Source organism: Chiloscyllium plagiosum, unplaced genomic scaffold (genome assembly GCF_037043375.1).
Source record: "Chiloscyllium plagiosum isolate Xiang-an unplaced genomic scaffold, Cpla_swu_hap1 HiC_scaffold_18, whole genome shotgun sequence".
NCBI lineage: Eukaryota > Metazoa > Chordata > Chondrichthyes > Orectolobiformes > Hemiscylliidae > Chiloscyllium > Chiloscyllium plagiosum.
In genome coordinates, this window is record NW_028270156.1 from 37,864,896 (window position 1) to 37,877,225 (window position 12,330).

A 12,330-nucleotide genomic window follows, 5' to 3' on the forward strand; every position below is an offset into this window, starting at 1 on the left:
CTTTCTAATTAACTAAGTAATATTACACATGTGGGAGTGCACTGCCTTGAATTGAAGAAGCACTTGTTTGTACTGAGGGAAAGCAAGCAGATTGCAAGTGCAATTAAAGCTAGGAAACCATGCTGCAATTGTCTTTTTGTTTATAAGATTAGAATTTCCCAATTTAAACAGAACAATAAATGTAATAGGTTCGCTACAAATATTTTGGAGGTGGATAGAAAAGATGAGCATTGCTGTTCAGTTGAATACTTTTCTTAAAATGTTGTGTTTGAATTTTGACATTTCTTCTAAAGAAGATTACTTGCTTGTATTGTAAAAGCTTTAAAGGATAATTCTGTCTGATCTCCGGGTGCTCCACCATTGGAATTAGAAAACCTGCTAGAACTGACTAGTAGGGACATCATAAACAAGATGTTTAGGAAGTCGTAATTTGCTTGGGCAGAATTAACACAGATTTATAAAAGAGAATTCATGTTTGACAAATCTTTGAGAGGTCTTTCATGTTGTTACAAGTAGAACGAATAAGGGAACCAGTGGAAGTAATGCATTTGCAGTTTCAAAAAACACTTGATATGGACCCACACAAAATTAGGGATCATGGGATTCGCTGTTTTACGATGGTGGGAACTGAGGATTAGTTAATAAATAGGAAACGGAGATTCGGAATTGATCATTTTCAGATTGGCAGGCTGCTACTAATGATGTGTTCCAAGGCTCAATGCTGGACTTCAGTTGTTTAGAATCTGTATTCATTATTTAGCTAAGGGTGTGAGGCGCTCTCCTGGCACAGTTTTAGTGACCCTACCTCTGGGCCAGAAGTCAAGGTTCAAGCCCCACTTGCGGTGTGTTGTTACATATCTGTACGGGTTATTAAAAATAACCAGATGAAAGCATGAGTAATGTATCCAAGTTTTCTGATAATACAGAGTTAGGTGGGAAAGTAAATTGTAAGGAACAGGCAAGGCATCTACAACAAGATGAAGGTAGATTAAGTGATCAGGCAAGATTTTTGTGCAAAACTGTGAATTTATCCACTTTGGTAGGAAAAATAAATTTCTTTTTAAAATGACAAGCAAATATAAAATGTTGGCATTCATAGGGACCTGGGTCGTCTTACATATAAAAAGGCATACTTATAATTAAGGAACTGTAACAAACAGCTAAATCTTTTGGTCAAGTCTGAGTTGTCATGTTTTTTGGAAGGTTTGTTGCTGAGCCCTGGAGAGTTTTCTTACCTCATTTCATCAAACTTACCTCAGTAGTTACCCACTATGCCCCTATGGTATCTTCTCACATCTGATTGACGACCTGAACAACTTGCTATGCAGTGGACATCCCAGAATTTACCGCATCTCTTGAAGTCATGCCACCTTTAAAAGTGTGTTCTACCTCCGGACAAGCACGGTCAGTCTGGAGCTATCCTGCATGCCACCTGGCAGTTTCCTTGAGTATGAAAATCAGGGGTAAATGAGTGCTTCCTTTGTAGGCAGGGTCCTGAAGGTTCAGCTGGATGGGGTAGCGCAAGGGTGGGACTTCTTCACCCCCACACCCACATCCCAGGACCAGTGATGGAGGCCATAACACCAAACTATTCCAGCCTGGTCCAATAATGCTACCCAGCTTAAAGAGCTCTTGGTTGTCTTAAAGAGTGGCCAATGTCGAGAGTGTATTGCTGGAAAAGCGCAGCAGGTCAGGTAGCATCCGAGAAGCAGGAGAATCGACATTTCAGGCAAAAGCCTTCGTCATTCCTGACGAAGGGCTTATGCCTGAAATGTTTATTCTCCTGCTCCTCAGATGCTGCCTGATCTGCTGTACTTTTCCAGCAACACACTCTTGACTCTGATCTCCAACATCTGCAGTCCTCACTTTCTCCTCCTTGCAGAATGCCCAGCCCTGTAAGAAGGTCAATATTCTTCTTCACTCTGCCAGGGTAGGTGCCACGATCTTTGCTCCAATACCTCATACCCACTCGATATCTGCGATAGTTCATGCTCTACTACTCCCACTATTGCCTGCAACATCTTCCCCACTCCGTCCCAACCATTTAAACTCCTGATATCATAAGCCCTGATGTCCTCTGTGCTGCCTGCACATTCACTCAGGATACTTCCCACCAGTGCCAACTGTGCCATCCATTTTCATCCAATGTTGTATCTACCTCTTTCTCATTCCAGGAGAACAGCCCATAATAAGGAAAAAAGATTCATGAGAAATGGATCTACTGCTTATTATTCAGCTTCTAGCATCTTATGAGGGGAGGATCCTGACTCTGATCACCTCAACAGCATCTGGACTGAAATCAGTGGACCTTGTCTTACTATGTCAGAATTCCCTGAAAAAGGCTGTCCCCTGGAATTGGCTGAGGCCTGCTGCCAGCTATGACAGGCTTCCTGGCTTAGTGTTTGCAACAGCAAAGATAGTAATTTGAGCCTGGCTGAGTGAGCAAAGTGCAGAAATGCAAAGGAAGACAATGCAAGGCATGGATGCTTTGACCATTTGGGAAGATTCACAGTAAATGTGCACTATGACCGCAATGGAAGAGCCCAGACATATATTAAAGTCCTGTCCATGAGCTGGGCGCATGTGCTTGAGTGCGCTGAGTCCTTGCTGAACCATTTCAGTGATAGGTACCAGAGCAGCCTGAGGTGCAGCATTGAAGTGCGGAAGTGACCGATAAGGGAATTGGAACGTGTGATGCTTGTGCCCAGTGCCCATGCAGTAATGCCCTGAGATTTATGCCCAGATTCCAACATGCAGGTCATTCGGAGAAGTGGCAAGCTGAATCCACCAGGTGCTTGCTCTGGTGTCATAGTTGAACTCTCCCTGATTTTGACCTTGTTTGATGGGTTTATGAGATAGGGCTTGAATATTAATTAGACAAGTTGTGACATTTACAAAGCATTTAACAAACAATAATGACTTTGATTTGGTGAGAATCTCACTACGCTAATTGCTGAAAGCATAAATGATGGAGTGAGATGATCTCAATGTTGAGATGGGTCTCACCACACTTGTCACCTGATTCAGGTACACTGCTTCCACAGCCTACATTGTCCAGACCTCGTAAGATTCTACAGACATGTTTCTAAAAGGTAGAGTTTATACCAGGAGAAATGATTGAGTGGGTTAAATTTATATTTTGTAGATTTGAGAAGAATGAGTTGTGCTGTAATTGAAACATATAAAATTTATGAAGGCTAGGTACTGGGAGGATGTTTTTGCTGGCTGTGGTATCTATGCATCTGTCTCAGAATAAGAGGTTAGCTATTTAGGATTGAGATGAGGAGAAATTCTTTAATTCAAATGGTTATAAATATTTTGAATTCTCTATTTAGAAAGCAGTGGATACAGGTAACTTATTCAAGATAATTATTTGCGACTTTTGCATATCAAGGAAATAGTGGAGGAACATGACATGGAGATAAAATATCAGCCAGGAACTTATTGAATGGTGGAGAGGATTTGAAGGAGCTAATCGTTACTCTTGTTCTTATTTCTTCTCCTCTTATGTTCAAAGTGTTTTATCGTCAACTAAGTGTAATCACTGTTATTATGTAGCAAACAATTTGCACACAGCAAGCTCCCATAAGTCAAGAATATGATAATGACCAGAAAATCTCTTCGATGATGAAAACAAAATACTGTCGATGCCTGAAATCTGAAATGAAAGTAGAAAGTGCTGGAGAAACTCAACAGGTCCAGCAGTATCTATGGAGAGAGATATAGAGTTAATATTTTGTGTCCAAAATTCCGCTTGTTTGTCTGAATATCTGTCATATTGGACTTAAAACACCAACTCTGTCCACAGAATTCTGAAGAAGGATTACACCCAAAATGTTAACTTCTCCACCTGCTGATGCTATCTGGCTTGCTGTGTTCATCCAGCTTCCTGCTTGCCTACCATAGATGCGCTTTAGGGAACATCTCTGGGACACCCGCACCAATCAACCACACCGCCCCGTGGCCCAACATTTCAACTCCCCCTCCCACTCTGCCGAGGACATGGAGGTCCTGGACCTCCTTCACCGCCGCTCCCTCACCACCAGATGCCTGGAGGAAGAACGCCTCATCTTCCGCCTCAGAACACTTCAACCCCAGGGCATCAATGTGGACTTCAACAGTTTCCTCATTTCCCCTTCCCCACCTCACCCTAGTTCCAAACTTCCAGCTCAGCACTGTCCCCATGACTTGCCCGGACTTGTCCTACCTGCCTATCTCCTTTTCCACCTATCCACTCCACCCTCTCCTCCCTGACCTATCACCTTCATCCCATCCATTGTACTCTATGCTACTCTCTCCCCATCCCCACCCACCTCTAGCTTATCTCTCCACGCTTCAGGCTGTCTGCCTTTATTCCTGATGAAGGGCTTTTGCCCGAAACGTCGATTTTGCTGCTCCTCGGATGCTGCCTGAACTGCTGTGCTCTTCCAGCACCACTAATCCAGAAGCTGCCAGATCTGCTGAGCTTCTACAAAGTTTTTGTTTTTACTTCTTGGTTGGTGATGGTGATTGAGATGTCAGAAATTGGTCATGACATGGAGAACCATGTCTTCTTGAAAGATGTCACTGGACCTTTTACATTCACCTGAGAGGGCAGCTGATACCTCAGTCTAATGTCCAATCTGAAAGGTGTCTCCTCCAACTGTGCAGCACTCCATCAACCTTACATTGGAGTGTTAGGCTAAATGTTTTGTTTAAGTTTATGGAAAGGAACCTGAATTCATATCTACTGACTCAGAGATGAGGGTGCAACAATTTCAGTGCAAGTGACTTAGTTTCTTCTCTCATTTCTCTTACTGGCTCAGTTGATTCAACCAGCTCCTGGCTATAATGCACAATCTTATGTTAACTGGCTGCTCCACATATGTCAGCAGGCAAACACACAGTGAGAACAGATGCACTCTGCTGACATCGTCGCCAGTTCTAGTCAGAAGTGTGCCTGCAGGGTACAATGAAGCTCTACATAGTTCCTTTCTCTATAGACCTCAACAAATAAAAAGAAAATCAAAAACAAAATAAATTCAAAATCGAACATGTAGGAATTTAATTTTGAAGATTAATACAGTGTGTTTTGCAATACTTTAATTGCTCTGGAACTCACTGCCATTCTTAAACACCCTTCATACGGTAAGCTTGGTGGTACTTGCTATTTCTTGTGTTACTTCTTCTAACCGCACATGAAAGATGCAACATTTGGCTTGGTCTTAGTGTCAAAGAACACCATTCCTTCATTCCTTGTGTGGGAACACCAACAGACACCTATGTATAGGTTTTGGTTCTCACTTTGAGTGCTGAGAGGGAGGATAGGGAGGGCTGTGCTGAAAAAAGTTGTTAATATCAGAGGCAATAATAGAACTGTAGAATTTTACACTTCGTACATTAACTAAAAGAAAATGTTTTAATAGCATCTCACCAAAAAATCCCATTCTTGTTGCTTAATGAGAATCAATAGTTTTGTTTCAAGTTTCTTAAGAAAACTTATTGAAATGTACCCCCAGAATATGGATATAGTCATTACGTATGGATCTTGCTCTCAATGCAGTCAATCTTGATTGCAGTGTGGTTATCTATGGAGCAATATGGGGATGAAAATTTTGAACAGCATTCATCGAATAAGTTACTGATTTTTTTGCCATGCTAATTTTATATGCAATTTGTTTGGAGTTTTTAAAAAAAATATTATATGTGGAAAGAAGCAGAAGGACAGGAATATTCTTAAGAGGCAAATGAGGAGGGGGCAAAGGGGACATAAGACAGCTTTGGTAATAGAATTAAGGAGAATCCAAAAAGATTCTGTTAGTACATTAAGTGCCAAAGAGTAACTCAGGAGGGATTAAGGCCCCTTAAAGACCAACACGTCTATGTGTGGAACCACAGGAGATGGGTGAGATACTAAACACATATTACACGACAATATTTTATGTGAAGAAAGGCATGGAAGCTAGACAATTTGGGGAAATAAATAGTGATGCCTTGAAAAGAGTTCATCTTACAGAAGAGGAGTTGCTGGAGCTCTTAAAAAAAACACATAAAGGTTGATAAAGCCCTGAGACCTGATCAGATGTTTCCCAGAACTTTGTGCGAAGCTCAGAAAGTGATTACTGGGTTCCTTGGTGAGATACTTGTATCATCGACAGCCATAAATGATGTGTCCGAAGACTGGAGGTTGACTAAAGTGGTACCATTTTTAAGAAAGGTGGTAAGGAAAAGCCAGGGAACTACAGACCAGTGAACGTCATATCAGTGATGGGTAAGTTTTTGAAGGGGATTCTGAGGGACAGAATTTACATGCATCAGGAAAGGCAAGGATTGATTAGGGATAGTGAACATCATTTTTCAATTGCGTCTCACTAACTTGATTGAGTTTTTTGAAGAGGCGACAAAGAAGAATGATGAAAGCAGAGGAGTAGACATTTTCTGTATGGACTTCAGCAAAGTGTTCGACAAGATTCCTCTTGATAGACTGCTTAGTAAGGTTAGATCACATGGGATCCAGGGTAGCTAGCCAATTAGATACAAAACTGGCTTGACAGTAGGAGAAAGAGGGCGGTGGTGGGGGTTGCTTTTTGGACTGGAGGCCTGTGACCAGCAGTGTGTCACAAAGATGAATGCTGGGTCTGCTGCTTTTTGTCATTTATGTAAATGTGAATAGAGAAGGCATGGTTGATAAGTTTGCAGATGACACCAAAAATAGGTGGTGCAGTGGACAGTGAAGATGACTATCTCTGAATACAATGGACCTTGACCAGATGGGGCCAAAGGGCTTAGGAATGGCAGATGGAATTTAGTTTAGATAAACGTAAGGTGTTGAATTTTGGTAAGGAAAACTAGAGCAGGACTTATGCACTTAATGGTAAGGCCTTGGAGACTGTTTTGCCAATAAAGAGACCGAAGAGGGCAGGTGCAAGGTTCCAGGTCGACAGAGAGTGGTGAAGAAGGCATTTGGCAAACGCGCCTTCGTTGGTCAGAACATTGAGTATAAGAATTGGGATATCAAGTTGCGGCTGTACAGGACATTGGTGAGGCCACTTTTAGAATACTGTGTACAGTTCTGGTTACCATTCTATAGAAAGATATTGCTAAACGTGAGAAGGTACAGAAACGATTAACAAGGATATTGCCAGGACCAGAGGGTTTGAATTATAAGGAGAGGTTGTTTGGCTGGGGCTATTTTCCTTGGAGCGCTGGAGACTGAGAAGTGACCCTGTAGAGGTTTATAAAATCATAAGGGACATGGATAGGGTGAATAGCCAAGATATTTTTCAGAGGGTAGGGGAGTGCAGAACTAGAGAGCATAGATTTAAGGTGAGAGAGGAGAAAATTAAAAATTACCCTGAGGGGTAACTTTTTCATGCAGAGGATACTGTGTGTATGGAACTAGCTAGCAAAGGAAGTGGTGGAGGCAGGTATACTTACAAAAATTTTTTAAAACATCTGGATGGACATATGAATAGAAAGGTTTAGAAGGAAATGGGTCAAATATGGGCAAATGGGACTAGATTAGATTGAGTTGTCTGGTTAGTGCGGACGAGTTGGACGAGTTGTTTCCATGCTTTATGACTCCTTGACATGTGTTCTGTAAATTTTCGATCAATTGCTGGATCAACCTAAGAAACGGAACATTATTCAGATTCTCAAGGCAAAATTTCAGGAGTATGTGATTGTGTTCAAGGATTAAAAGTGGATTGACATTTTCCAGTGATGATGTTCTACTCCGCAATATCTTTGTGCAATTTGCAAATGTGATAATTGACAAATTTTATCAGCTAAATTAGTGAAATCTACTGCAGATTGTCAATGTTATACTGATCATTATTACTATCATAAAATTTGACAGTGGATATTTCTCTGATATATAATTGTTCAGTAGGCATTTAAAAATTCATCTAACACCACTGGTTTTATAACTAAACCAGTCAAACCAGATGTTACATTACTTGACTCAATCAGAGTTAGATTCCAGATTTTAAAAAATACTTGCATTTATTTCCAGCCTTAACTGACATCTGAACACGTGTTCACAAAACTATTTGCATTAGCTTGGAAAGATGACTCTTCTACTGGAACCCCTTTGAATACCAGACAAGCAAATTGCAGAATAGCATTGTGATGTCCTTGGATGTATACACTTTCACTGTCGTATTGGTACCAACAGCTGAGGATAATGGCAGGGGAGAGAAAAAGAAAATTATGCATTGGGGAAAATAAAATATTATAAAATAATTTAAACAAGATGCTTTGGCTTTTTTGATTCATTTGTGAGTGTGTCTGTGTTACTTTATGCTTTATCTTTTTTTAATAGGATTCTGACAACAACAAAGTCTGTTCCCTATACTCTTTCCGCAATGCAACTACCTCACCACACAAGCCAGATGAAGGGGCCCGTGAACGCGGTGACGTTATGACCGGTGCAGTCTTTGGAACACCTGAGCGCCGCAAAGGAAGTTTAGCTGACGTGGTGGACACACTGAAACAGAAGAAGCTCGAAGAAATGACAAAGACTGAACAAGACGGTATGCATGGGCTATACTTCACTTCTGAGTTCCATACATGGTTAACAGAAAAGTGTTGGGGAGGTGGCCAAGATAGGTTTGTGAAATTGACAGATTAAAACAGTTGTCTAATGGTCACCATGACCAAGTCACTTTTAGGTCCATTAGAGTAATTTGATATCTCTTTCTTTGGTATTGTAATACTGTGCAATGAAATTACTATCCAAAGCCAAAATACTTCAATGTCCTTCTCCTCATCTACCTAAGTTATGAAGCATACAACTTTCTCTTTATTTTAAGAGGTGGTACCAGAGTAATAAGAACCATCTTATCTGTGGTTTTCATTGATGTGGCAAGAAGAAAGATGTTTCACCGCATTATAATTCATCTTCCAATCTGTCTTTAAGGTTTTCAGTCATTATACAATTCACACTCAGAAAGAGTAACAAGGAGTAACTGAATTAAAATATAAAAAGTTTAAGTAAAACCCTATGCAGCAAAAGATATAATAGTTTCTTGATTTAAGCATATGTTGAGCTGTTGGTTTTAAAATAGAATGTCTGAAATGAAGCAGTACTAAATCACTGTTGAAGGAAGGAAATGCTGAGATGTGTATACACGTATCTACCAATATTAATATTTGACCTTTCAAATTTCCACATGACCAACTTGTTGAATTTTTATTTTCATCTTCTTGGATATTAGAAGGAACTTTTTTATTATTCAGTTGAATGTCTAGGGGTTAAAAAAATCCTTCACAGAGGCTGCTAACAAGAATATTTTGATGTAAGAATATGGCACATACTTCATACGTGAGTGTCTTATGTTTAAAAAAAAACTAATCATCTGCTGTCATAAAAACAATTATATATTTAATTAAAACTCAAAGTATCCATTTTCTGCTCAGATATGTAACTTATAAAATAGTGTGCGTGTGTAAGTGTGATAATCACTTTTGAGCAAATGAGACACAGAATATATCAGAAAGACTTTTTTCAAAATTTTGAATTCATTTTGTGTTGATTGTGATAATCACTTTTGAGCAAATGAGACACAGAATATATCGGAAAGACTTTTTTCAAAATTTTGAATTCATTTTGTGTTGATTGGAGCAGACACGTCTTACCAGCTTACCAAGTGTCAACTGCAAGTACCCATAACTAAAGTACAGTGTGACTGTCCCTCAACACAGCCAACAATTCACCTCACTTTCAATCAGACAAGAATTTTCTATAATGTTGACGTGACACAATGCGCCATATAGCTTTAGGATCTCTATTAACCAGATTCTATGGATTTGTAACACTAGGGACTAGACTGAAGCTGTCCAGAATTATTTCATATTGGATTCTTAGAACTGATAGGTAACCTAGATCGCCTTGCCTTTGGATAAATAAGCAATGTCAAGTCCCTCTATAGTAATCAGTGATAGGCCGAGGAGTCAGAATTCCAGACCAGCAGAACTGTGTGATATCATACATCACTTTCAAGGCTATCAACTAACAATAACATAACCTTACAATCAACGATTGTAAGATATAAAGCTCAAATAACTTTCCAACAGAAATATGCAAGTTTGTTAGTTCAGTCAGGACTTTCAAGCTAATTTGTTACGAAGAAGTGATTTTGGGAGAACTGAAAAATGGATTTGTTGTCACGCTGTACAAATCTGAGATTATTCTGAATCTGAAAACCAGTGTGAATACTTGTTCCTGCCTCTTGTAGAAAAGTCCTTGCTGGTAACAATCTCAGACAATGGTCTTCTTTAAATCCAGTACAAATTTTATTTTTTTAAAAATCCTGGGATGGTTTGCATTGTCGAGAAATATACAAAAAAAAAACAAGGACAGGTCTATCTTGGTCTTCATTAGCCTGATACAAGTCTTTGGTATCATTAGCGGATTGACATTGAAAATGTTTCAAAGTGGTGTGCCACAAGGATTTTTGCTGGGTCTTCTGCTTTTCATCATTTACATAAATGGATTTGATCATAGGAGGTATAGTTAGTAAGATTGTAGATGACACCAAAATTGGAGATGTAGTGGACAGTGAAGGAGGTTACCTAAGAGTAGTACAATGGGATATTGATCAGATGGGCCAATGGTCTGAGGAGTGATAGGTGGAGTTTAATTTAGATAAATGTGAGGTGCTGCATTTTAGAAAGGCAAATCAGAGCAAGACTTATACACTTAATAGTAAGGTCCTAGGGAGTGTTGCTGAACAAAGAGACCTTGGAGTGCAGGTTCATAGTTCCTTGAAAGTGGAGTCGCAGGTAGATAGGATAGTGAACAATTTGCTATTCTTTCCCTTATTGGTCAGAGCACTGAGTAAATTAGTTCGGAGGTCATGTTGCGGCTGTACAGGACATTGGTTAGGCCACTTTTGGAATATTGTGCACAATTCTGGCCTCCCTCCTATTGGAAAGATGTTGTGAAACTTGAAAGGGTTCAGAAAATATTTACAAGGATGTTGCCAGGTTTGGAGGATTTGAGCTATTGGGAGTGACTGAATAGGCTGGGGCTGGTTTCCTTGGAGTGTTGAAGGATGATGGGTGATCTTTATAGGGGTTTATAAAATCATGAGGGGTATGGATAGGGTAAATAGACAAGGTATTTTCCCTGGGGTGGGGTGTCCAGAACTAGAGGGCATTGGTTTAGGGTGAGAGGGGAAAGATATAAAAGGGACCTAAGGGGCAACTTTTTCATGCAGAGAGTGGTGTGTGTATGGAATGAGCTGTCAGAGGAAAAGATGGAGGCTGGTACAATCACAACATTTGAAAGGCATCTGGATGGATATATGAATAGGGAAGGTTTAGAGGGATATGAGCCACGTGCTGGCAAATGGAATTAGAATATGTTAGTATATCTGGTCGGCATAGCTAAGTTGGACCAAAAGGTATGTTTCTGTGCTGTACATCTCTATGACTCTATAAGTTTGGCTGACCTGTTTATCAATGTGATTCAGTAGGTGTGCAATGCAATAACTGATTATCAGTGGAGTCAAGCAAAAATGTGTCTTGCTCCTCATCTTTTCTGCCAATGCTGAAGGAATTCATGTCAAATTCCAAGAGAAACTTGTTGGTGCAAATAGCTGTTAAACGGATCAAATTAAGACAAAATTAAAGAGTCAATTTTTCTGACAGTTGTTTGCAGATGACTGTGGTCCATATTTAGATTGCTACTCCTTTAATACATTTAAAATTTCTGTTTTTTTTATATAGGAAACATTGTATCAAAATTTGCAAATAGTACAATAGAGGCCACTTTAACTATAGGGCGGCTGAAAGCTCCTTCTGGAGAAAGTGAACAGGTTTAGTAAATGGGATTGATGGAAATTGTAGGAAATAGAATGCTGAGAAATGTGAAGTGGTCCATTTTGGGGGAAGGATAAAGAGGTACATAAAGACTAATTTGTAAAACAATTTTTTAAAACATAGATAAACAAAGAGACCCCAGTTTCAGATTTGTAAATCTTTTTAAGTGGGAAGACTGCATCAATAAATTATATTTATATAGAACGTGTATTATCCTGAAGTGCTTCACAAAGGTGGTCACAAATTTGTTATTAATGTAATGAGATGGCAGGACAAATTTTGAAAGGTTTGAAAAATAGCTATATTTTAAGGAGTGCCTTAAAGTAGGAGAAAGAGTTAGGGAGCAGAAGTAAGGGGAAGAAACTTCAGAGTTTAGGCACCAGAGTTTAGACAGCTGAAGTCAGTCACCTAAGGTGTAAAGATTACAATTGGAAAAACTAAAGACGCCAGAGTGGAGGAGTATTCAGAACTTTGGTTGGGCCACTTTTGAAATGTTGTGGGCAATATTGTGTTCAGAAAAAATTT

The 12,330-nt window shown here is 39.7% G+C and overlaps 1 protein-coding gene across 24 annotated transcripts in view; it reads left to right on the top strand.

The window, feature by feature from the left end:
- sox6 (SRY-box transcription factor 6) overlaps positions 1 to 12,330 on the top strand; it is a 636,702-nt gene that overhangs the window by 300,163 nt on the left and 324,209 nt on the right. For all 24 annotated transcript variants that reach the window (XM_087996501.1, XM_087996502.1, XM_087996498.1 and 21 more), the window contains one exon: positions 8,303 to 8,513. In XM_087996501.1, coding sequence (XP_087852627.1) covers positions 8,303 to 8,513 — 211 coding nt within the window. The remainder of the gene's footprint in view (positions 1 to 8,302; positions 8,514 to 12,330) is intronic.